The sequence below is a fragment of the Microcaecilia unicolor genome, chromosome 3 (genome assembly GCF_901765095.1).
Source record: "Microcaecilia unicolor chromosome 3, aMicUni1.1, whole genome shotgun sequence".
NCBI lineage: Eukaryota > Metazoa > Chordata > Amphibia > Gymnophiona > Siphonopidae > Microcaecilia > Microcaecilia unicolor.
Window position 1 is genome coordinate 307,466,726 of NC_044033.1, and position 27,354 is coordinate 307,494,079.

Consider the following 27,354-nt stretch of genomic DNA (forward strand, 5'->3'; position numbering starts at 1 on the left):
CAAGCTACTAAGGAACGGGGATTATCTTTTATGGTTAAAGAAGTTCTTGAATTTGAAATGTTTGATATTCTGGATCAATAAAACCAAAGGCAGCAGAGTGGGTGGGCTTTCCAACGAAAAAGGTGTTCTGCTACCCCAGAATAAAACATGAAGATAAAAGCTCTTGCCAAACCAATGGTAAATGCTTTCAGGGAAAGGCGGACATTTCTGATTTCCTGCCTTCTTCGATTTCTACATTTCAGTCATGTCCCCCCCCCCCCCCCCTTTTCTGTTCCTCCTCCTCCCATTCCTTATAGAATTCTAACCCTGACACGTAGAGCAGAAACTCGCTCTCGTGTGTTTGTATAGCACTGTGAACATCTTATAGCACTACAGAAATAATTAACAGTGGTAGTTCTACTTCAGCCACAAAGCCTCAAATTCTGTTTTTGTGGGGTGAGGAGAGGTTGGGCTCAATTGTTTACTCTTGCCCTTTTGGCTTCATCTGCAACCATCCAGAGTTTTTCCACATTTTATAGTGCATATCCTCCTCCTCCTTCTGGCCTAGCCGTAATAATAGTTGTTGGCCTGGAGGTACAGATTGTAGCTCTTTCCAGAATGCAGTACGCAGGCAGTCCGAGTTAACCATTGTTTACACTGAGATTCCCTCCCCAGCTAGCCAGAGGAACAGAAGGCTGACTTGGGAGTTAGTCACAGGTCTCTCCCACATGGCAATATACAGAAACATCCCTAGGCCCAGTCCGTACCCTGGAAGTTTTCTAATGGGCTCTAAATATAGCATATAGAGCCATAGTTACCAGAGTATTCCATTAAGCAGGGATTCTTCATTAAAGATTTTCCGGTCTTCATGACAGCGATCCCCACAGTACACCTAATGACCTAGTAAGGAAAAGGATAGAGATTTAAAAACAATTCCTAAGGGGGAAAAAGTGCACAAAATGACTCAAGCATGAATGTTTCTTTATGGTAGTGTTTGCATTGTCCAAAATATCATAATTGTATACATAGAATTAGTTTTATACATATTTGATTTTTGTGAAGTTTTGATCAACATGCATTTCAGGAAACCACCAGAGTCTTCATATTGGGATTTTTTTTTCACACATATTGAATTCTTCAAAGAGGCATGGGTCCCTTTTTACTAAGGTGCACTAGTGTTTTTAGCACATGCTAATTTTTAGCACGTGCTAAAAACGATAGCTCGCCTATAGCATGGCTTAGTAAACAGGGCCATTATTTTATAATTTCACACTTATTTCAAGACATTGCTGACTTTTATAATGAGATTAAGTGAGCAATTATGGTCCGTGTTCTGAACACATATGTATAATACTGTATATATCAGTTCTTTATATAGTTATATTTTTGAACAATGAGAATACTCCTTTATCATTCATTAATATTCCTAATCAGAATTCATTTTCAAAAAGTTGCCAAAAAAGAGTAGATGTCTAGAAGGTAATCAGACAATTTGGGCGATATCTAAAGTTACCAGAACAAACTTTTTCTGAATATTTGTTTCGGATTTAATATACTGCCTTTCTTTCATCAAACCAAGGCAGTGTACAATTCAGAACAGAAACAGAAAAGAACTCTAACGTATAAAGAAAAGAGAGAGAAAATCCAGAAGGTAGAGGAGAAAGAAAAAGCAGTCAAATCCATGCCACAATATATACTCTCAGACAAAGCCCTTGTACTCCTGAAAATAGAAATTCGGTTTTGAGGTACTTAAGGGCAGCCTTAAATTTAGGGTAAGATAATTCAAGTTGTAATTGCATGTTGATTGAATTCCGCAAAGAGGATCTTGAATCCAGATGGGCAGCAGAGAGTGCTGAAATAAGCTGGAAGCCACAAGAGAAGCATAAAAAGTGAAAGGCAATAAAGGTTGGCCAGATGTGGAGGACCTGAGTACACACTTTGAACTGAATCTGGTAGGAATTGTTTAGCTAGTGATGTTGAATGAAGAGTGGACTTACATGATCATACTTGCTGGCCTGGGAAAGAAGCCGGACAGCTTGTAGTTGACTAAGAAGGTAATGGGGGAGGCCTGCATATACTCCTCCCATCCCTCCACTGCATAAAATTAGTCTCACTTGACTTTCAGTTAGCTGGAGAACACTATCCTATCCTATCAAACAATCACTTAAGTTGGGCTTCATTAATAGAGGGCCTAAAGTTATCCAGATAACCCTAACTGGTTATATTCAGCAGCAGGAATTAGTCAGTTAAATCTACAGAGTATCTAGTTAAGGTTTTTGTGCATAAATATATTCAGATAGCATTAATGCTAACTGACCTGATAGGTATTGACACCATAGTAACTTAATAAATGATGGCAGAAAAAGACAAAAATTGGCCCACCCAGTATTCCTAATTGAGGGGTAGATGTGCATATTATTGTGCATACATGAGCCATCACCAGCTCCTTCCCTCCTCCACCTACATCTTGTTTTCTGTCTGACTTGTTAACCCTTTTTACAGCACTGCCCTTCATATCCATACCAACCTTGTCCAGAGCCTATTACATTTGTGGCCTCCACAATTTTCACTTGTTGCCATTTTAGGCCTGGTCATTTTCCTCTGATTCTTAGAGAACTAGTTTCCCCTTCCATATTCTCTTCTAATGAAACCATTGTCCAGAATATCCAGTTTCCTCATGCAGGTTACCCCAGTACCTTAAGAACAGCCATGCTGAGTCAGACTAAGGTCCATCGAGGCCAACATCTGTGGATAAAGGCTGAAATGGCCCACAAAGTGTATAGGATTGTAACTGCCGGTCCATTCCAGTGCTGTTTTGGGCTTAACTACCTCTTTGTGCAGGTTACCATTCTCTGTACTTCTCACATCTTGTTGAATTCCATTACCATTTTAATCTCTCCAGATACAGGACCATCCTGTGCATCCATTACCCTTGCTGTGAAAAAAATATTTCCTGATGATCTGAGTCTGCCTCCTCTTAGCCTCATACGAGACCTAGTTCTGCCACTTCTTTTCCAGTGGAGAAGATTAGTTTGTGCAGGAATTCCTTTCAGGTATTTAAATGTCTGTATTATCTCTGTCCCGTCTCTCTTCTTCTCTAGGATTTATATATTTAGATCCTGAAGTCACATCTCGTATGCTTTTGGATTTTGGTTGCCTGTCTATCCTTGTTGGCTGCTTCAACTGTCTAGTACAGGGGTGAGAAACCGCAGTCCTTGAGGGCCACAACCTAGTTCAAAATTTTAACAGTGAATATGCATGAGGTCTATTTCATACAATGGAAGCCAAAAAAGGATACAAAAGTGGAAAAATGACCACGGACTCCAAAGATGAGAGGGATAACCTTGATACTTTAGCAAATTTTATTCAAAGACTCGACACAGCACTGTGTTTCGGCCTATAGCCTGCTTCAGGAGTCTGTAAATAATCAAATGTCCAAAATCGTATCTTTTCAATGCAAATAATTCAAAGAGTGGGTCTTTAAAAAGACCTTTGTTGTTGTAGATGGTCTGAGTGTCTTTTGTATTATTTGCTTTTTCCCCCGTGGGATTTCAGAGTTCTCCACCTTGGTGGATTCTTGCTGGTCCTTTTCACTGGAACCATACAATGGAAGCCATACATGCAAATCAATCATGCATATTCATTGTGGAAATCTTGAAAACCAACTGGGCTGTGGCCCTCAAGGACCGTGGTTGCCCATCCCTGGCCTAGTAGTTTTATGTTTCTTGATGTTTCAGTTTATGGTTTTATGATATTAGTTTATATTTTGGCCCTTATTACAAGCCCTTTTTGCATTTGATACTTGCATAAACTAGCACTTAGATACTGATTCTAGTGCTTACCTTAAATATAGGACGGAGCGATCACATTTGGGTCATTTGTTTTGGTCTTGTAGTAAGATGCAGCTTTTCTAGCGTGACATTACCGCGTATATTGGTTGGTTTCTCCAATTACAGGTGCCGTTGTCTTCCATATTTTATTTATTTGCAAATTTTGCCTTGTTAGGTCAAGCAGCCAATAAGAGTGAGTGAGAATTTCTTTATTACATGATGATTTTGATGCAAGTGTATCCTCGTGCAGTCGCACAATGGTGGAATTTCTTATATGACTTTATGATTGTGGAAAAGTGGAGAGTGAGAAGAAGTCATCCAGATTGTTGGAACCGCTTTTGGAAAGTGTGGGAACCTGTTTTGGACTACAATGATGTATAAAGCGAGAAGTTGGATCTTTAATTGAGTTTTATATTGTAGTGCATTTGCCATGCCTGGTTTTCTATTTTTTTTTTGGGGGGGGGGGGGAGGGGGATCTGGATTCAGATTATTGTTGCTTAATGGGAGTAGGTTCTTAGCAATGTCATAGTAACATAGTAGATGACGGCAGAAAAAGACCTGCACGGTCCATCCAGTCTGCCCAAGAAATGTGCCACTTTTTTGTGTATACCTTACCTTGATTTGTACCTGTCTTTTTCGGGGCACAGATCGTATAAGTCTGCCCAGCACTATCCCCGCCTCCCAACCACCAGCCCCGCCTCCCACTACCGGCTGTTATCCAATCTCGGCTAAGCTCCTGAGGATCTATTTCTTCTGAACAGGATTCCTTTATGTTTATCCCACGCATGTTTGAATTCCGTTACCGTTTTCTTTGCATATTTTGTGTTTGGCTTTTGGATAATTGTTTTTTTTTTTAATTTGTTAAAAATCTGTCTCTCTCTCTCTCTCGACTTAGCGAACTCTCTGTAGCTCTGGTTTGTATACATGAACCTGATTCAATGTGACAATTGGTTTCTGTTTTGAAAATTTTAATTTGGGTGAATTTGATTGTGAAGAAACACTAATAAAGAGTTAAATAACAAAAAGTTTAAGAAATCCTTTGTGAGGTGAGGGCCATCCTTTGGGAGAGAGAGAAATTGGTGTTATCACGCTGAGCCCTGAACTTTTGGGTGCTCTGTGATGTGGTGGTAGCCACTTCCCCTGCTTTTCAGTCTTAGGGCTGCTGTGAGTGATGCACCCCCACGCTGTTCATCCCTCTATACTCCTCCCCCCCCCCTCCCCACCCAGCCCCAGGTCAGCCCTATCCTGTATGTTCTTTAATTTGGATGCTATTTTTGCCTCTGAAACTTCCCTTGTATCCAGTACTTTCTGAGTACAATTATTTTCTGATGTTACTTTTCTGTTCTATACCCTTCATCTCATGTTGTGATTTCTTGTTCTAGAAGTTTCTTTCCTCTGAAAAATGTTTGTGTCTCATACATTACTTTCACCTCTAAAATAGTCTAAAGTCACATATTCTCCACTCTCCTCTAGGGCATTGTTTCTCAACCCTATTTCCCAGAAACACCTCACCAGTCTGGTTTTCAGCACAAAGAGACTGCTCAACATTCACCTTTTGGATGGAAGTAATGATTTACACCCTAGACAAACTGGTTTTCGTGAAGGATATAACACTTGAGTGTGCTTTCCTTGGTCTTACAAGTATTAATCAACTTGGATAGAGGCACAATGTTTTCTTGATTTCTTTAGACCTTTCTGTAGCACTTGACCTAGTGGATCATTCCATCTTTTTTCACAGGCTTGCTGACCATAATATTTCACTTACTATGCTTTCCTGGTTCCGGTCTTAAGTCATTGCCTTTATTTATTTAGATTTTGCTCACACCTTTTTCAGTAGTACCTCAAAGTGAGTTACATTCAGGTACACTGGGTATTTCCCTGTCGGACTCACAATCTAAGTTTGTACCTGAGGCAATGGGGGGTTAAGTGACTTGCCTAAGATCATAAGGACCAGCAGTGGGATTTGAACCAGGCAGCTCTGGATATCAAGACCTGTGCTCTAACCATTAAGCCACTCTTATAAAGTACATTGGTCCAACTCCACCTCTTCCCAATATGATCTATCATGTTGTGGTCCCCAGGGTTCAATTTTGGGCTCCATATTTATTTTCTTGGCTCCTCTCGCAATAATTTAGTCCTTAAAAAATGTAAAATCTATCTATACTGGCAACATCTAGCTTCTTAAAACCATGGACTCCTCAGAAAATGATTTGTCTTCTATTATCTGTCCACAACTGGAGGAAACTGCTAACTGGCTCTTGAATAACAAACTTATTCTAAACCCTTCTAAATCTGTCGCTGTCTTGTTTCCTTGGCTTAAATCTGCATCTAGTTCTTATTCATTACTACTTCGTAGTATACCTATTCCATTCCGTTCCAAGACTCTGTTAAAGTTTTAGGTGTAACTTTAGATAAACATCTGACTTTTGACCAACATAGTTCTAAGATTCTGAAAAATCTTTCTTTATACTAAAATAATTGTGTAACATATACTTCATTTTGTCTTCTCCATTATTTAGTGCTCTTGCAGCTAGACTATTTTAGATCTATTCTTTATGGCTCTAAGTTATCATCCCTCAGGAGATTACAGCAGATCCAAAACACGTCCGTTAAATTACTCTTTCATGCAAGAAAGTATGACCATGCTATATTACTGTTAGCAAAAGAACATTGTCTCCTGGTTTCCTGTCGGCTACCATTTAAGTTACTTGCTCTCACTGATCAGATTCTTCACTGAGTTGACCTCATTTTTATCTACTTTGTTTATATCATACTCTCTAACTCAGGCTGTGTGTTCCTCATAACAAAACCTCTTTGTTGTCCTCTCCTACTCCTACCTTGATTATACCAGGAACAATTGTTTCAGTGTCATGGTGCCCACATTTTGGAACAGTATACCCCTGGACATCTTCCTAGAAATGTCACTCAAGAAATTCAAAACTACCTTAAAAAACTATTTTGATCAAGTATTCCTTGGCTAATTTTGTTTTCCTCAGGCCCTGTGGCTTCCTGCACTGTTCTGTCCTGTATACTTATATGTGACCTCACATCCTGTTTGTTTTGCTTAATCATTTAATTGTTTAATAATATTATTTTAGTATTTTGTAATGACTGAATGAATATATATTATTGTAATGTAGGTCTCCTTTGGTATCTTATTTCTATGATTTTTAATTGTAAACAGCTTTGATGTAGTGGTATATCAAAGATAAAATATAAATATTTGTATGCATTGGGCCGCAGATGTACAGAAATAGAGTGTGCACATTCATTGTCGCTCTCCTGAAAATTTGACTGGCTGTTGTGTCACCAGGGTGGGATTGGGAGCTATTTTACAAGTTTAGATTGTCTCATTCCATAGGTCTGTGGTGCAGATGCTTCACCAGTTTGGTATCTTTTCTATGGTCTACATCAACTATCTATCCAGTCAGAGGTAGAGCCTCCAGAACTTGATGTGATAATGCAGACAAATCCACCTAGTTAAATTTTTCTCAGTCATAACCCTGCTGTATAAGTTCAGAGCCTTTTAATTGTGTTCTGTTGATGAGATTGTAAGCTCCAAGGAGCAGAAACTGTTCTTTGTGTGTGTCTGACCAGGGGTTCAGTACCATTTGACTCTTCCAGTTTGACCCCAGGCATAATATCTGATATAAGCAGACTGTCGGTTTTAAAGCATGATATTCAAAATGGCAAATATTGCATTGAAACGCAACCATGACAAAATTCAGTCATAATGGATACTTCTACTGCAATTATGATGAAGCTGTAAAGTTTTGGTGTTGTGACAACAGATGAGGCGGTTAAACTTGTTAATGAGCATAGATAAGATCCAGTGTGGCAGGAGTCAAGAAGTTTAATTTAATTCTGGCATTTATAATCCACTTAACCATCAAAGTTCAAAGTGGAGAACAGTCTTGCATTATAAGTAGGTACTATCTCTGTCCCTAGAGGGCTCACAATCTCAATTTTTGTACCTGAGGCAATGGAGGGTTAAGTGACTTGCCCAGGGTTGACAAGATTGTTACATGGAGCTGCAGTGGGAATCGAACCCAGGATGCCGTATGAGGCTTTTATAGGTGGCACAGAACCACCTACAAGAGAATGAAATTAGAGTCTTAATTGTGATCTTTAACCCTAATTCCAGCAAGGTCAAACTGGTGGGGTCGAAATGTCCTGCTTCCCTATACAATGTTTCTTAAACCTGGTATGTATTACATAGTAACATAGTAAATGACGGTAGATAAAGTCCTGAACAGTCCATCCAGTCTGCCTAATAGTCACACTCATTATCAAGTCATGATTAAGCCAACAATGAATGCAATATAAAATACTTGAGGCATTTCTGGGTCATAGACTATAGAAGTCTGCCCGGTCCTGTCCTTGGGTTCAAACTACTGAAGTTGTTGTTGAAGTCCACTCTAGCCTGTCCCAACTCTATCTTCTCATTTCCAGGACACAGATTGTAAAAGTCTGCCTGGCACTATCCTCACATTCGAAATTGTGCAGTTGGCAACAGTGCTGACTCAATACATGCCTTTTCTGTTTTAAATTTCAAGCACTTTGGCCATTTAAGTGGTGAAATGGTAAAAGTTATCTGTAATGATTTGGGATGGTCCAAAGAGTAGGGGTTAAACATTTTCTAGCAAGGGGCAATATTCACTGTTAGGGCTCAGGTGTCACCATTTTGCAGAAGACGACACTGGAGGCAGGAGTGAATAAGTGTTACTCTTATCTCCTGCCTTTTGGATGTGTGTGGAGTGGAAGAAGTTGAGTGTGGGGTCTGGGAGAGAGGTCCACTTGGACCACCAGAGACTGTATGGACTTCCATGCCTCAAATTGATTCAGCCACTCACCAGATAACTTATCTATCAGAGTCAGACTGCATGAAAGACTAGTAGAACTTGAAATGGGTAAGCTATCTGCTTAAAGTTGGTATGTTTTCAATAATCCTGCTTAGATAGCATTGCAGAAAATGTGCATAAAGTTAAACAGATACCTTGAGCAGTTACTTTTGTTGACTCTAGGCCACTGAATATCTACCTCCTAGTGCGTAGACTTAGGTGGGATTCAGAGGTAATCGATACGGTGTTCTAAAAACCAGACCTGTTTCTGATACCTGCAGACTGGAGACAGGGCTGATGCTAGACATGATGGGGCCTAGGGCAGTTGCTAGAGAGGGGACCCCAAAGCTTGCTTGCAGGGCATCTCTTTCAACTTCATGCAGGTTTGGGGCCCTCTTTAACATAGGGGCCCAGGGCAATTGCCCTGCCCACCCCTAACGCTGGCCCTGACTGGAGATAGCTGTCTCTGAGCTGAATTGCCCTGGGTTTTATTTGGTTTTCACAGCTTCTGATTTTTCTCTTTCCCTCATTTTTTCCCATGGATCTGTTTTATAATGATGCACTGGTTGGACTTCGCTTCTGCTAAAATGTCATCACATTCTATTTCCCCTCCCCATCCCACAAAAAAAGCAGTGTATTTTCCAGTGAATGAAATCAGACTAGTGAATATTAACTTTACCTGTTATAAATAGAGCTGTTGATTCATTGGATTCAGTTGGCAACTGTTGACTAGTGCTGTGTTGAACAGAGCATTGTGACCTTAGAAGATGAAGAAGGCCTTGTGTTAAACACGGTGAGGCCCTGAACAAAAATTTATGAGAAACTCCCAAAGACCACTAGTGGGCTGTATTTCCGTCAGCTTCAAGTAGGCTTGGGAGCTCAAGGCAATTGCCCTGTTTGCAACCCCCTAATGCCAGCCTTAGAATGAATTACTTACAATATGTCTAGCTATCAGCATCAGCTAAAATCTTTTCATCTAGGTGTGATACTGTTGTGTTTCTTTTTAAATTGTTTTATTTATTTATTTATTTACGGTTCATTTCTACCCCACATTTTCCCACAAATGCAGGCACAATGTGGCTTCCATGAATTACAAAAGTTAAAAGATACAACATTTGAATTTAGCAGTAGAATAAGGATAAAATGTTAGCAGCAATTAGGATGGTTAAACAGCAGAATTACTAATGGAATACACTTGTTCAAAAGGTACATTTTCAGCAGCTTCTTGAAAAGAAGGTGGTCAATACACAAAATTAAGACTATGGTTTCTATTTTAGAAGCATCTTACATGTAGATCATATACAGATATAAATAGCGATTTTTAGAAAGCTGCTGTTTTCATGTGGAGGTCCACATTGTGCAGAAATTTCAAGGAAGTGTGATTTGGGTGGGGCTTGGGTGGACAAAAATCTACACAAATATTCCCCATTTTACAAAGGGAATACCTGTCTACAGGGAAAAATGTACCAGTTGGGTATTAAACTAGCCATGTGCAGGTTTTTGAAAGGTGCTTGGTTTTGGCCAGGGCTTTTTTAGAGGGATTAAAGGATTCATTCTCCTAATTCCTTGTTTATTTCTGCTTCCAAAATGAAACCAAATGTGACCATCTCTGGGGAAAGGTGTCTAAAGTCTCCAGAAACAAACAAACAAAAAAAGGTTTTAATTCTGTTAGCGCAAACAATTTGTAATACAACAGTGAGCAAGTGCAAGGTGATGCATGTGGGAAAAAAGAACCCGAATTATAGCTACGTCATGCAAGGTTCCACGTTAGGAGTTACAGACCAAGAAAGGGATCTGGGTGTCGTCGTCGATAATACACTGAAACCGTCTGCTCAGTGTGCTGCTGCGGCTCGGAAAGCGAATAGAATGTTGGGTATTATTAGGAAAGGAATGGGAAACAGGTGTGAGGATGTTATAATGCCGTTATATCGCTCCATGGTGCGACCGTACCTTGAGTATTGTGTTCAATTCTGGTCGCCGCATCTCAAGAAAGATATAGTGGAATTGGAAAAGGTGCAGCGAAGGGCGACTAAAATGATAGCGGGGATTTGACGACTTCCCTATGAAGAAAGACTAAGGAGGCTAGGGCTATTTAGCTTGGAGAAGAGACGGCTGAGGGGAGACAAGATAGAGGTATATAAAATAATGAGTGGAATGGAACAGGTGGATGTGAAGCGTCTGTTCACGCTTTCCAAAAATACTAGGACTAGGGGGCATGCAATGAAACTACAGTGTAGTAAATTTAAAACAAATTGGAGAAAATGTTTCTTCACCCAACGCGTAATTAAACTCTGGAATTTGTTGCCGGAGAACATGGTGAAGGCGGTTAGCTTGGCAGAGTTTAAAAGGGGGTTAGACGGTTTCCTAAAGGACAAGTCCATAAACCGCTACTAAATGGACTTGGGAAAAATCCACAACTCCGGGAATAACATGTATAGAATGTTTGTACGTTTGGGAAGCTTGCCAGGTGCCCTTGGCCTGGATTGGCCGCTGTCGTGGACAGGATGCTGGGCTCGATGGACCCTTTGTCTTTTCCCAGTGTGGCATTACTTATGTACTTATGTAGCACAAACCTCCATCCTTTTATGTGAAAAAATAAAAAAGCTACAGAATTTCAAACATGTAACTTTTTCAGACTGCTTAAGGACTCATGACGTGAAAAACTGGCCATTCTCAACATTTTGGATCCGTTATTTTAGTCACCTTTTCCCAGAGACGATCACAAATGAATAAAATCTGAATAAACAAACCTACAAATGTAAAGTGTTGCTACGATTTTAATCATTTCCCTTTTAAAATCGAAATTCCAACCACATTTCACACCCAACCCATTATAAAATCATAAAAAGAGGAACATTCTAACTCCCATCCATACACTCCTAACTAGCTCATGGAGAACAATTGCAACCCAACAGTACACAACCCCCTCCTTTCACCTAAATAACATAAGCCTTGACAGTGACCCCACTCATAGCATGAATACTTGTCTAAACAAGCTTCACTAAGCATCAGAACTGTAGATAGGACAGGGAGAGCATTCCACTGAGGGCCCCAAAATCCTCTCATAGTAACATAGTAGATGACGGCAGAAAAAGACCTGCACGGTCCATTCAGTCTGCCCAACAAGACAAACTCATATATGCTACTTTTTGTGTATACCCTACCTTGATTTGTACCTGTCCTCTTCAGGGCACAGACCGTATAAGTCTGCTCAGCACTATCCCCGCCTCCCACCACCGGCTCTGGCACAGACCATATAAGTCTGCCCGCCACTATCTCCGCCTCCCACCACCGGTTCCAGTTGTGCATCAGCTAAACCTAGGACTACTCAGCAACCTGGCACATAATTTTCAAAGTTATTACCCAAATAAGCTGTACAATGGGACAGCTACAAGTGGAAACAGCACCATTTCCACATGGAAGTTGCAAAATCGCTATTTCCACACGAAACTGCCAACACTTCCATGTGGGAGATGCCGGGTTCATGCTGTTCATTTTATCTGTATATTTCTAAAATGGCCACTTCCAATGTATGTGCCAGCAAATACACTGCACTCCTGCAGTTATTTTAGAGAAGGCTTTGAGTCGGCAGACAATTTGACATGTCCTGACATGAACATTGCAATTTTGATCTCTACTTTCTATAGAAAGTGATGTGGTAGCAATGTTAGTCCACTTTTAAAGGTAATGAATAGAAAAAAACATTTTTTGATTAGCTTTGTCACCCTCCTATCAGGCAAACGTCTCTCCCTGTCTCTCATCCACCTAGCTCTCCCTGATTCTCACCTAACCTTCCCCACCCTCCTCCTGTGAGACTGTCATTGAAATGCTTTTGTGTTTCACTTATATATTCTGATCTTTGTCAATATTTGCTCATTTCTGATCTGAAGAAGGGTTACTTTTGAAAGAATAAAAAAAATGTGTTAAGTTAGTCCAATAAAAAATTAGTCATTTTATTTTCTCTCTTTTGTTTTATTTCTATATATTATGTTCTACGTAAAATGGGTCTTTAAATGTTAGTAGTGAAAGTGTATGCTCTCAAGTGGTCCTCAGGACACACCAAGCCAATCAGGTTTTCAGGATACTCACAATGATGACATAGATTTGCATACTATAAAGGCAGTTCTCAGTAACTAATACCACCTCTGATAACGGGAGAACCTACTTCAGGACATATTTATCAATGGGCAATTTATTAACAGGTAATAATAAGAAACATAAGTGTGTTTGATTTCCTGAAGTCTCAGTGTTTGGAAATTTGTATAGTCTGTCATACCTGAATGTATTTTTCTTTGAACTATAACTGAAAAGGTGTAAGCTAAGTCCTAATCCTGCTGAAGGTTGTACCAGGTAGGCTTCATTGGGGTTGTGTTTTGCTAACTTGCATAGGTGTGCCGTACTGGCTGCTCTACTCTGCATGTTTTTGTCTCCTTGGCTTCTCAGGCTAGCTTGAGACAAATGGATGCAGTGACGAGTGGAAGTCTCAAGAGAAAGTTTGACGAGGTGGATGTAGGATCTCCCATTTCTACCCCCAAAGACTCTGATGATGAGATATCCAACAGTGACAGTGCTGACAGCTGTGACAGTGTCAACCCTCCAACCACTACAACACTTATACGTAAGTAGCAAGTCAGGGGTACTTAGCACATTTCCCCCTCCCTGACTATATAGTTCTACGCGGACATCTATTCAAAGACAAGATGTAGCTCAGAATTGCATTTGCGTGGTTTGTGCATGCAATAAGGTATCCACTGTGCCTGAGGTATTTTGTAGTGCTGTGGTGGGTTTAAGAATGGGGCATATGGATGTCACATGAATTTTGCTTATTGATGACCATAAAGAGTTCAGAAGCTTAGAGGGGCATTTTCGATATGACATCTAAGTTGGACTTTGGACGTTTCCCCCGGAATTTCTGGAGTTGTTTTATTCATGCACTTCCTTTTGGAACTGTTGTTATTTCTTTCAATAAAAAGATCTTTAATTAAATGTCAGGGAGGAGCTGGGGGTGCTGGGTCAGAAAGCAGTTGGGAGGGGGGCCCACTAAACAACCTGAGGAGAATTTTTAAGCTAGGAATGTTGGGGGAGGGTTGTTTGGATTGGGGAGAGGGAGGGAGACTGGGGCCGATGCACAAAGTGGTCCGGGGCAGGGTAGTTGAGTTGGAGGGAAGGAAGGGGTGCTGTAGACACTCTCTCCTTTAAACCAACCCTTCTGTGCTGCCCTGTACCTGGCGAAAATTTTCTCACACTAAATGTGCACAGGAAACCTTTTTTTTTTTTTTTTTTTTGAGCAAGGGCGGGGAATATTTGATATGTTTTTTTAAATGCATTTTAATGCACTGTACGGTAATGGTATCCACACAAATGAATTCTTGCGTTGAAACTATTTGAGCATTGCTGGGCCTGTAAAACTCTATTAAAACCATTCTAATGTTTTGTGCATTGGCCCCTAAGACAAAACTGTTTTATTTTACAGGAAATGCTTCTCCTTAACTTAGCTGCTCTCTATAGAATTCCATTCCACATGGCTGCTATGAGGCAGCTCATGCCTGTTACAGGTCAGCACGAGTTCAGGTCAGCCGTAAGCTCCCCATATCACTATTCCATTTCACTCCCCCCCCCCCCCCCCCCCCCCCCCCCCCCCCACACTTTTACCTTGCCAGGGTCCTCAGTGCATAAACCTCCTCTGGCCAATACCTTTATGCTTCCTTAGCCCCTCTGCAATAAGCTGTGCTGCTCTCCCCATCCTTTCCTAGTAGGAGTGCACCCACTGCTCCATATGTGCGTACACAGCGGAGTGCCAAATTCTGGGTTCAGGAATTATTTAATTTGTAAGCCTGCTGCTGCACCTCGTACCTTCTAGGGATCCAGACTGATTCACTTACCTTATCTGCTGTCTCTGGAGACCCTTCCCAACCCCTCTGTCACTAGGCTGCTCTTCTCCTCACAGCCTAAATCCCTAATGCACATGCACATACAGCATCGGTCACATGACCAGCTCAAAGCACTGACATTTGTAGGGTGCCCCAGGCCCCCTCTCTTATGCTGTTTGCTGCTGGCCTGGGCCTTGACCAGGCCCAGAGTGCCGCAACTGTGAGCATTTCCAGTTTTGCAGGTGTGTTGAACTCCACCTCGTGACTTGGCAATCCTTGATTGTGCTCTCAGCATTACTAGGAGCTCCCGGCTCAGCACAAATCCCTCCGCCAGGAACTGCTTGTTATAGCTCCTGAACTCCACAGCTTGTCCAAACAGCAGCCAGTAACAGCAGAACCCCCGGCTAGCCCTGGAACCACCAGTTCCGCCCCAGGTGAGCTCCTCTTAAAAAAAAAACCTTTTCACCCCATGTACAATAATATTTCCATGTATTTAAATTGTATTGTTTGTAAAAATATTTGTAGTTCTGCAATCAATTGGGGTTAGTAAAATGCCAAATAAGTGTTCTACATTTGGATGTAAAAGTGGCTATGGTAGTATTTAAGACACAGCAAGCTGACACCAAGATCACTTTTATGTTCGTGTTTTTGTTCAAGAATAAAGATTTCTTGGATAAATGGATTAAGGATAATCCTTGGAAAGACTAGTTTCCTATACAAAATTCAGAAATAATGTTTTCTTCACTTTGGGCCATGTGAGTTTGATGAAGAGCAAACCGACAGTAACACTGTAGTAGAAGCAAAAGCATTCATTTCGGAGACCATTTAAACGCAGGGGCTGTTCTAAGTATTTCCCCCCAGTTCACCAGAATATTTCTTGATGATATATGCAGCCCCCCCACCAAGAAAAAAAACAACAAAAGCAACAAGCGGCGGTCACTTCAGAGAAGAATTAATTGAAATGAAAGACTGTTCTAACAAATCATTCTTAGACGGTAACAACATTACAGATAACAGACAGAAATTTCTTCTGAACTTGTATCTGAAACAGCTGCACCCTCTGGATTCACAACAGCTATTGCTTAAAGCAAACTTATAATCGACATGCTGGAATTCAAGTCCAATAGTTTGGATATCGGAGCATCAATTTGTTTGAAATCTGACCTATCTGCAGTTGTCAGCATTAATGACAATATTGTTCCGTTATCACAATATAAAGATCTGACAGTTGATGATAGAATTCAAAAACTGTTTCGGCTTATTAATCTCATGGCTCATCTAATGTCATGGACGACAGACAGAAGTACGGGACCGTGGATTTTAAACATAAAGATAGGCATTCCTTCAGTATTCTTAGCTTTCTTGCCTGCCTGATTTTAAACAAATTACTTTCATTACTGAACAGCTGTTGTACAGGAATGAAGTGTGGTTGAAGCTATTCGCCTGAGTTAACTATCCTTACTTTTACAATGTATGCTGCAAGTTCATGACATTCTTCTACAGTCGCATATTCTTTGCTTACCATCAGCTGTAACTAGAAAGAAAATTAATAAACATCTTAACAGCCAAACAGGACTTGGGAGCACATCATATCTTAAACTTAATTTTTTTCTAAACTCTCAGCGATGAAGCAAAATGTCCTTTTGCAACAATAACACACTGCCTGGGCCAACCTGGAGCCTTTCCTGTGCCGCATCCCACCCCTCTCACACAACTCCTGGTTTACACATGGGCGAGACACAGCCGAGGAAAGGTTCTGGGTCAGCCCGGGCAGCATGTTATCACTGCTGCTGCCAGCAGAGGTCAGGTTTGAAGAACCAGGGGTCTTGGGGGACTAAGGGAGGAAAAGGGAGAAGCTCTGGATCTGCAGCGGGAATGGGAGAGATGCTGAAAACTTGAGACAGTGTCACAGCAGGGCCCAGGGATTCACTGAATCCTTGAAGGCCCTGATCACATGCCACTGGAGCCACTGCTCTGTCTGTGTGCCTTCTCCAATACACACATCCCATGTGCTGTGTCAGGATACACCGGTTGAGAGCCGCTGCTATAACCTGAAAGAAAAATTCTAATCGTCACAGTCTCACAGGTTACTGTTTGCAATATCGTGGACTGTGTTGATTCCAGTGAAGCTTTTGGTCACATGCTGGTAACTGACAACTTCTACATTAAAGGACGTGACTTAACTAAAATGATTGCTCAACGATTTTTTAATTGCTTGGTTAAGAATTTAGTTTAAAAAAAACTTACTGTTAAAGTCAACTGAAAGCTTGAAAATCCATCCAAAAAGAGAGAAATTACTAAATTGCAAAGCGCTTCATAAAATGGGATGGACATTAGTTTAACATTTTTAGCCTTTTGTCTATCTATGATTGACTATCTTTCAGACATAACTTTGCTAATAAATATTGTTCCTTATGCTTTGTGTTATTTTAATGCTGTACAAAGGTACAGGCTGATTTACACCTTTCCTTCCAGGTACTCTATAAAGTCCATGCTTTCATCATATGTTCGGTTGGATACTCCTCTGTTGCTATCTCACTCTCGTCTCTCTATATAATTGTTTGCCTGGTGTTGTGATCTCCTCTCATAGTTTTCAGTACCTTCAGCTCCACCAGAAATTTCACCAAATATTCAGTCTCAAGTTTCAGCCTGCTTTTCTTAGATTGCTGCCTGGGTGTTCACCACCATCTGAAACTGAACATAGCCAAGACAGAGCTTTTTATATCCCCCTTCTGTTTTTTAGCTTCTGCATGTAACACTGTCATCCTTCTGGTCCCCTAGGCTTCTACCCTAGGGGTTATCTTTGACTCCTCCCTCTTTCTCTCTGCATATCCAACACACTGCTAAATCTTGTTCTTTCTCTATAGCATTACCAAAATCTGTCCCTCCCTTCCTAAATACACTAACAAAACCCTTGTCCATGCTCCATTTAAACTACTGCAACCTGCTCCTCACAGGTCTCCCACCAAATCATCTCTCTCCCCTTCAGTCTATTCAAAACTTGACTGCATGGCTTACCTTCTGCCAGTATTGCTGTACTCGTGTAACCTCTATTCTCAAGTCACTTCATTGGCTCCCTATCCATTTCCGCATACAGTTCAAACTTCTGTTACCGACCTACGAGCGCTTTCATTCTGCAGCTCCTCACTGTCTCTTATCACTCCCCACACGAGGGAACTCCATCTTTGGTTGTTGCTTTACATGTGCCCGTCTCTTCCCCTACCAACTCCAGACGTTCTTACCTAATTGCGACATAGCCCTGGAATAAATTTCCTGAGTCTGTGCATTATGCTCCTCTGTCCTATTGAAATCTAGCCTGAAATCTCACTCTTTAAGGCTGCTTTTAAAATTTGTAACCCTTTATTCTTCTGATGTGCATGTTTTTAACCATTTCCCCCCCAAAATGAAACTCGTAGGGGCCCTTTTACAGAAGCTTAGCGCACGCTAAATGCCAAGAAGCTTATTTTATATCTGTGGACAGTTAGTGCAGGTTAAGCTTTTAGTAAAGGACCCTTTAATGTCTTACTTGATTCTAAGCTCCAAAGAGCGGGTACTTTCTCTAATGTATATGTATACAGTGCTGTGCACGTCTAGTAGTGCTATAGAAATGACAAACAGGAGCAGAAGGTCGGAAGGAAAGAGGGAGAAATTGGTTATGACTATGTGAGTTTACTTCCTTTATACAGATGGTATCTTTCATTTTCTTTTTTTTCTCAATTTTATTTAGTAAACCGCCTATAAAAGGTATATCTTTTCAAATATGAGCATGTATTATAACAGTAAGTGATACTAACATTGTAGTTTATTTTGCAAAATGTAATCAAATAAGCCAAGAAGCACGTTTGGCCTGTAAAATTTCCAGCCTGCTACGTATTCTGTTCAGTCGCATGTCTTCCAGAATGGCCTTCACAACAAGCTATACACATGCATTGTTATTTTAGTGTTACCCCCACCCCCCCCTGTTTACTAAGCCGTGCGACAGTGCCGACACAGCCCACTTTGAATGGGCTGTGTCGGTTCTAGCACGGCTTAGTAAAAGGGGGGGGGGGGGGGGGGTTAGTGTGTTTATTTCCAGGCTGTCCTTGTCCTGGCCTCCCATCCCTTTGCTTTCTGGTAGCATTAGTTTCCTTAGTGTTTTTTTATGAATCTGAGTTAGATATGTGCATCCCAAACAATAGGTTTCTTAGAAAACTCTCATTGCTATGGTTTTTTCTGTGTTGTATCTGAGTCTGCTGTTTGACTTGGTAACATGAACCTTGAAGAAATAAAGTAATAACCCCCCCCTTTCCCCTGTAGCCCTAGAAGTTATCCCCCTAATTTTAAACAAGGGTCCTCAAATCCAGTCCTCAATACAATTTGGCATTTCTACCCTGCAGTAGCCCCTGAAGAATTCTATGAGGTTTACAAGCTAGAAGCTAGGCATTCCTAGGAAAATACATAAAAAAGAAATAACTATTAATTGTCCTCTTATGATTTTCCAGAAAAAGTAATTGCCTATTAACCGACCATTACAAATTTGTGACATATATGTTACAGTAGCCCCTGAGATGCACTGGGCGGGGTTTCACTAGGGAGTGCTGTTCCCTCCTCCTACAACGAGGTACAGGGAGGGGGGGTGGGTGTGGACCACTACACCACCAGCCAGGGCTGGTGGGTATCAGGTTTGGCAGCTCACTTGGACCACCAGGAATTTTGTTTTGGGCGAGGGGGAGTAGGGGGGGCTGGAGATCACTGGACCTACAGCCCCCCCCCCCCCCCATCACTGTCCCGGTGGGGCACTAGACCACTAGGGCCTTGCTTTTCAGAGGGACTTCTCCTGTGTTTGACAGGTCCAGGCTTTTGGCAGCCCAGACCTGTCAAACAAGTGCGGGAGCTGTTCTGGCGCTATTTTTAGAGCGCTGTTTTAGACCAGCGGGGGGAATTAATCATCGGCCTGTTAGTGTACAGACTACTGTAATTTTAAACACGTATGTCACATTTAAGCACTGGCATAAGGTGCATGAATTCTGGTTTACAATAGTATTTGGTAAGAAATCCTGTGCCAATGTTACAGAATTGCCCCTTATGTGTATAGCATGTGTTGCAATAATTCTGACGTGGTTGGACTCTTTTTGTCTCCCATCTGTAGCCACGTCCATCCTGAAGCGGCAGAAGCAGCTCCGGAGGAAGAGTGTGCGCTTTGACCAGGTGACGGTCTATTACTTCACCCGCCGGCAGGGCTTCACCAGTGTGCCCAGCCAGGGTGGCAGCTCCTTGGGCATGGCTCAGCGACACAATGCCGTCCGTAGGTATACGCTCTGTGAATTTGCCAAGGAACAGGAAGGGAACCACCGGGACATCCTGAGGGAGCACTTGAAAGAGGAAAAGCTCCATGCTCGGAAAATGAAGGTACAGCAGAAAGGAGGAAGTGAGGACCGGTTAAGTCCTGAGTATGGAAAAAGATTTCCATGCTGTAGATTTTGAAAATAAAGTATTATTACATGCTTTCTTGTGTAGACAGCCTGAGGTGTCAAAGAAGCATCATATTTTAAGGCACAGGCGAGCCAGTTCTGGCTTTACCGTATCCCACCCCCCACGGCAATAGCTGAATAACGAGCACCCCCTTCCCTTCGGCTTTGCATGCTTACAAAATGATATGTCATGTTTCTACTCATTGTGACAGCTCAGTTATTCTCTCTGCATGTGTAGACTTCTAACTTGAGCCCTTAGAGAAATTGGAACTGTAAGACCAGAGAGGCATTTTGGGAGGAGAGGAGGGTGTAAAGGTAGGACTGGCTCAGTCTTTCTGGTTATATTACTGTAACATGACTATTAGTGCATGAATTACACACCAGCATCACCACCAACCTTGATTCCCCCCACCCCCAAAAAATAAGTGCTAAGCTGATATATGTTGGGTGCTTTGTTCCTGCCAGTAAAGAGGCATATTAGCTGTTTTTTAAAATCTGCCATTTTCCCAGTGGCTGCTTTGTACAGAAGGTTGATTAGGCATTCATTGAGAGCAACTTAAAGACAAAAGGGAGCAGAGTTCATCCAGAAGATGACCATCGAGAACTTGGATTTTGGAGTTCTAGAAGGTCCCGTTCTCTATTCTTGCCCTTCCCAAGGCTAATTCCTCAGCCAGAAACAGAAAGCATTAAAATACAGCCTTCCTCTCAGAAGGAGTAACCTGGGATTTTGAGGCTAGGTTTGTCATGTCATACTTTTGTACAAATACCTCTTCTCCATTTCTAGCACTGGCTCCTCATCTAACCACATGGGGCTTGTAACCCCTCCCCAACTAAATGCCAAAAAAATTAATTCCATGAAGCGAGGAACGCTGTGGCAAGGTGCCTAAAACTTGCTTTTTGCATCTTGGGAGTTGTGGTAATAAGTTGCATGTATAGTGCCTTTTCACAAAGAAGTAACTAATAAATTTAAAAAGGTGATTTTGGTAGTACTGTAGGCCCCCCTGAAAAAGTACTGTTTCACTGCCTCTTTCCATTGGAGTGACTTGACCAAATGCTTCTCGCTTTTTAACCTTCAAATCTTAAGTTTCTAGTTGCAGTACAGTTTTACCAAGTCTGCAGTGTAGAAAAGCTGGAAAGAAGACTAAGGAAAGTAACAGTGGGGAGATCAGCTGAACTTCAGTTCCTGTAGTGACTGTTTTAGAGCTAGTGGACAAACCAGGCTGCAGACACTCCTTGCTCTAGAGAGTTCATTAAACCTGTGCTGTACAGAAGGCACCTTGCATTGCATCATGTAACATATATATCCCAAGGGCCTGACTGAAATCTGCCCACATCTTACCATGCTTTGCATGATGAAACACACCAGCCCCCTGCCTTCCCACCCCCAAACACAATATCTCTTCCAAAACAACCTGCTGGTTCCAGGAAATGAAGCAAGGTAGTACCAGAGAGACAGCTTTGGAAAGCACTCATCTCAACTCTCATTTGCTAATGTGAAAGGGAATGGAAAGCCCTGGGACACAGCTGGTTGAGGGGAGAAAGGGGAGGGGTCTGCCTAGCAGGGCTGTAAAGACCTCAGTGCAGTTCTGCCTGCTGGGACTTAGAACCAGAAAGCTTGTTATGATGAGACGTATTCTGTGGACAGTGTACGCTGTCCCTTGCTGGATATATTGTATTCATTATAGATACAGGTGTAGCTGAATATAAATACATGTGTGTAGATCTGTATATAAGAGATGCTGAGAAGTGTATTAATTGTGCTGAGTAATCCTGGCATGTCTGGACAGCAACAGACCCTGTGCTCATTCCATTCTCATCTTCCCCTTTTTTATTTGTTTATTTTAAGCTGACCAAGAATGGAACAGTGGAGTCAGAGGAAGCAGAGGGCCTGACTCTGGAGGATGTCTCGGATGAGGACATCGACGTGGAGAGCGTGGAGGTGGACGATTATTTCTTCCTGCAGCCACTCCCCACCAAACGGCGGCGAGCGTTGCTCCGGGCCTCAGGTGTCCACCGCATTGATGCAGAGGAGAAGCAGGAGCTGCGTGCCATCCGCCTGTCACGGGAGGAATGCGGTTGTGACTGCCGACTCTACTGCGACCCTGAAGCATGCCCCTGCAGCCAGGCTGGGATTAAGTGCCAGGTACCCTGTCGCTTTAAAAAGCAAAGAGGGGAGGAGCAGACTTGCTTAACTTTCCAGTTACTCCTCCAACCTCTTGTTGCACCAGAAAACCTTTTCTGCTCATTTACACTTGCTGTACTTTTCATTTTTGGTCTCAAGCTTTGTAACTGGATGATGATTTTGCGTTTTACCAATGGTCTTTTCCAGAGTTTGTTTATAAAAGAGGATTGGCATGAAATCAGATAGTGAAATTGATTTTTATTTTCATAATGGCAGAGAGATACTGTTACTGTGTGCAATGATTTGTGATGTGCTACATGTACGTTTCTCATCTAATTACTGCACACTGTTTTAGTGGTGGTCTTGTTCCTATTATTGTACCTCTGTGAATCCTTGAAAATGTTCTTCTGTTCCTTTTATTTTTTTTATTTTTTTTTTGGGGCCTCTCCGACATTTTCACAGTTGCTCATCTTTTGTAAGATTTCATATCCCAGAATCCTTTGGGATGAACCTTCTGACAGTTTGAGTCTTGCTTCTTTTCCTTCATAGGTGATTACGAAGCCCCAAATGCTTGAAAAGAGAAAGACGTTGAAAAATAAATGGCCCTGGAGTTTAGGTGAGAATGACATGGTCTTTCTTTTCTGTTTTAGGTGGACAGGATGTCTTTCCCATGTGGGTGCTCCAGAGATGGCTGTGGCAACATGGCAGGCCGAATTGAATTCAACCCTATCCGGGTGCGGACTCATTACCTCCACACCATCATGAAGCTGGAACTGGAGAACAAGCGACAACAGTCCCGGCCTCCACCTCTTGGAGATGAGCCCCCTCATGGCTCCGGTAATAGCAACTCCTCTGAGACGCAAGATTTCCAGCAGTTCATTGCTGAGAACTACCACCTGGAGAACGAGGCAGCTGTCATGCACCTGCAGAGTGCAGAGGAGCTGGAACGACTGAAGGAGGAGGGGGGTGACTCCACCAGTGGATCCAGCCTCAGTCTGGACTCCAGCGTTGAGAGCCTGGGAGTTTGTATCCTGGAGGAGCCTCTAGCAGGGCCTGAAGGAGTCTGTGGAGCCTTGACCACACCTGTCCTCATTCAGACTGAGCTGCCCCCAGGCTCTTCTGTTCTATGCTTTACGGACAATTCCGACCAACCAAGCTCATCCATGGATGACCAAGCTTACTTGAATAGATCGCCTGTAGTTTATTACCAGATAGACCAGAACTCAGTCCTGGGTGTGAAGGGCCAGGCCAGTCTGGAAGAGGAAATGGCCTCTAGTTATCCAAAAGAGAAAGATTTGGGCCCTTGCCCTATGCCAGTCACCCCCTTAGTACCTCATAGTCCTCCAAAAGACCTCTCTATGGACAGTGGAGTAGAGACTGGTAAAGACTCTTCAGGCCTGGGATTGCCCAACTTGGACAATTGTAGGGTGACTGGCAGCACAGATGACGTGGTTTGTGCGTCCTGGCTACCCACGAACCTTCAAGGAGGGCAGGAGGGGGAACAAAGCGGTTTGGAGCAGCCCCAGGAGAATGGCTGCTTGGTCGCTGAAAGTTGTACACCTCAGGGTGAGCACACCCCTGAAGGAAGTGTCCTTGCCGTGTGACGTTGATGGCTTCTCTGCCATTTTGCACATTATTCCCAAATCCTTCTACCCTGGTTCTTGTGGGTTGTTTTTTTTCTTTTAATTTATTTTTATGTTAGTTGTCCAGTGAAATTTCAAAAAACACACAGCAGCTGCTCTTTCTAGAATAATGTTTTTTTTTGTTCCAAAATACTGATCTGATACTGACTTTTACAAACCTCATCTGGTGAGCTTGTGAGATGTTCTCTGGGTGGATGGAAGGAAGGAGGGAGGGAGGGGGAGCACTACCCCCTTTGTAAATTCCTGATAGATAAAATGCATCAGGAAATGTTGCTGGGTTTATGGCAGGTGCTGTTTGTGGTAGGGGGAGCCTTGGACAGGACTGTTTATAGTACTGTAATGATCATTGTCTTAGTCCAGTGTTACCAGTGTACAAACTGCAGTTTTTTTCCATCTGTGTTAAGGGTTGTGGCTTGAGCTGGTGAAACTCTTCCAGAGTGATCATTAGGCAGGTGAGCATGAAGCTGTTTACGGAAAAGAGCGGTGTGCCAACCATGCCCTAACACCTTTTGTATTGCGTTACCCTCTACCTTTCAGTGTTCCCTGCAGAGCCTTTCCCTCTGCCCCTTCCCAGCAAGCTGCCTTTATTGAGCCATCATAATATGAAGTCTTATTGTATTCTGTGCCCAGCTAGCCTCAGAGAGCCATTACATGTATCAGGTCTCCTTTTATACCATCTGGGAGCAGATATGTGACCTCGCTCTTTCCTCTTTCCCTTAGAACCCAGTAAGCTTGCATCGTAATACATTTGTGAGCTCTGTAGATGGGGTTAGTTTTGATGAGCCAACACGCAATGCATTTTTTTTACAATTGTAACAGGCAGACTGTGCTAGCCCGGTGGGGTATGAATGGCTCAATCAGGTTTATCTGTCTCCACTCATATCCCACAAGGCCCTCTTGAACCCACAGTCTAGGAAAGTCTTGTTCTCCAGATTACAGTACGTCACTTTTTACTCTTGCAGTAGCTGCTTTAAGGATGAAATTGCTGCATCCTTGGGTCCCACTAGGGTTGCAAAGAAACGTGACGCTGTCAGAGAGCTGACTGAACTGGTCTTGATTTTACCCCCATGGATTACTTATTTTATTTCTCAAAGAGAGAAAATTGGGAACTGAGACACAGAGGTGCGTTAGAGGTAAAAGCACCTCTCCGTCATGAGAAAGCACTTGTTCGTAACTGTGTCCCGAGGCCTGCAAATCCCATTCATTCACACGAGCTGGCATGTGGTTGCAGCATCATAAATAATGGAAGTATGGTACACACCCCACTTTAGCTCTGAATAGCGGCATCCTGCCAGTCTGTATTTTCCTCTTTCACATGTAGTGTTTTTTAAATATATACATGATATCAGCAGAGCGTTTACTTAGATATACTGTGAAATGTCGCCCTGAGCCATATCTAGAATGTAGCATGAGACAGTTTAAACCTGTCCTAGAACAGTCTTGCAGGAAAACTTCAGGCTTCTGTCACTGTTGTGGGAGGTGTGGGTAGCAAGGGGGGGTGGGAGTTGCATATTAATGGCAACCTAGAGTAATTTGGAAACTTGGGTAAAAAAATGTAAAACTGCCTCTCTCAGTACTTGAATGCATTCAGTGGAGAATCAGACATTGCAGTTTTCTCTCTCCTTTCGAATCCTGCAAGTACTGTGTGTCTTTTTAATTGTAGCCTTCTCTCTCACATACTTATGAAAGGATTCCCAATCCTCACAGAGCTCTCCTGGGCGATTTAGTGGGTGATCATAGGTGTAGACACAGAAGAGGTGGACTCTCAAATGCCAGGAGACTGAGAGCTGTGGACAGCACAGAGACTTGCTGGAGCAAAAAAGACAAAGCTTAGAGCGTGCGGAATATGGTCCAGTTTGATGCCTGTGTTTAAAGCGTACATTCCAGCATGGACAAAAGGTGGGATAGGATATCAGGTTGATCTGTGTTTCTCTCACTCAACATTCTTAACTGCTGTAAATGCAAAAGCATTTTGACTGTGATTCATCTAACAGTGGAAACAAAATTAATAGCAGTCTCCTTTTTATAACAATTTAATTCTGTATTCCTGTGAAAATATTGAGGTTTGTAAAGTTTCTGAAAGCTTGCTCTTTCATTTAAGAATCTAAATAATATGAGATTAATCAGAATATCTGGCCCACACCAAGCACAGGGGTCACAATTTTACTTGCAATGTGCATTCACTACAGTCAGCAGAAGAGTGTATTCAGCATAGGGTATACTTTAAAGAGAGGTATATGACCATAGAAACAATTACCCTGCCTCCTCCTATCACTCCTCATTCCATGTTCCCTGCCCCCTCCTCTCATTCCTCATCCACTATCCCTACATCCCCACTAATAACTATTACCCTGCCCCCTCTTATCTTTCCTCACCCCTTGTCCCCTGCACCCCAGCATTCTGCCCCTCCAATCATCACCCTATTGCGCCTACACCCCCAGTAAGAACCATCATTCTTCCCCCTCTTATCCCTCCCCTCATGTTCCCCCTGCCCCCCCCCCATTATTCATCACTCCATGTCCCCTCCAAGCCCACTAATTACCATCAACCTTCCCCCTCTTACTCCTCATGTCCCCCACACCCCTAGTACTAACAATTACCCTGCCCTTCCTATCATTCCTCACTCAATATCCTCTACATCGCTAGTATTAACTATCACCCTACCTCTCTTCCTGCTATCACTCCTCACCCTGTGTCCCTTCAATCTCTGGTACTAATTATCAGCCTGCCCCCTCCTATCATTCCTCATCCCATGTCCCCTACCCCCCTTAGTAATAATTATCCTTCTTAATCTAATCTTTCTCAGTCAATGTTCTTTAAATCCATGGAGATCTCACCCTTCTCCCAGGACCTCGAATGACAGTGGATGGATGAGCTGAGACCTCCTGTCCCAGTCCTGTTCTATGCATGAAACTAGCTGGGAGAAAACTAGAAAGTCTGGCATGGCGTTACTGGGAGAGCTCCTCAATTGATCAGACATACTCATACTTTGGTCGTTAGATACCACAACCTAGACTCATAAGTGCAGTGGGTTCTGAACATGGTAGAACAAGTTCTAGTGCTATTATCTACCAGGAGTTTTATAGACTGATACTGTCTTGTCGATGTGCAGTGGTTTATCGATGAAGGGCATTTCTTTGTGCACCCTGCCCGTGGCTGTTCTTGCCTTCACTTCTCTCCAGGCCTGGGCATTAGGATAACTACACGTGTGCAAATCCTAATAAAATCCATTATCCAAACCCTCCCATCAGACCACCGCATGAGAAGGACAAAAATGGCAGCATTCGGGAGAAGGATTGGTGCTGTGTCTTCTGTCAAACAAATTGCAGTCCGTGACTTGTTTTCTTCCGTAGAGATTGTGAGAGAATTAAAGTGACCTTAATGGAAGCACTTTCCAGCTAAACTAGAATATGAGACTTTATGTTGTCCTGGAGAATAGAGGAGCTAATGGGGTATTAAGGTCACGAGAGCCATTTTCTTTTCCTTGAGTATTTTATATTCAAAGTTGACACAGAAGTTTTTTTGGGGTAGAGCAGTGATTATCTGGAGGTTTAGGGAAAGCTGTACGTTAATTATTGCTTTGAAATGAACAGAAGGAGATGCTGTGAGGTGCAATAGA

The 27,354-nt window shown here is 42.4% G+C and overlaps 1 protein-coding gene across 2 annotated transcripts in view; it reads left to right on the forward strand.

Moving 5' to 3' along the window:
* Window positions 1–25,902, forward strand: part of CSRNP2 (cysteine and serine rich nuclear protein 2) — an 82,059-nt gene extending 56,157 nt beyond the window's left edge. For both annotated transcript variants that reach the window (XM_030195462.1, XM_030195463.1), the window contains 4 exons: window positions 13,094–13,268; window positions 19,649–19,908; window positions 21,817–22,113; window positions 22,743–25,902. In XM_030195462.1, coding sequence (XP_030051322.1) covers window positions 13,109–13,268; window positions 19,649–19,908; window positions 21,817–22,113; window positions 22,743–23,696 — 1,671 coding nt within the window. In that variant the 5' untranslated portion in view covers window positions 13,094–13,108 and the 3' untranslated portion in view covers window positions 23,697–25,902. The remainder of the gene's footprint in view (window positions 1–13,093; window positions 13,269–19,648; window positions 19,909–21,816; window positions 22,114–22,742) is intronic.
* Window positions 25,903–27,354: the final 1,452 nt, after the last annotated feature.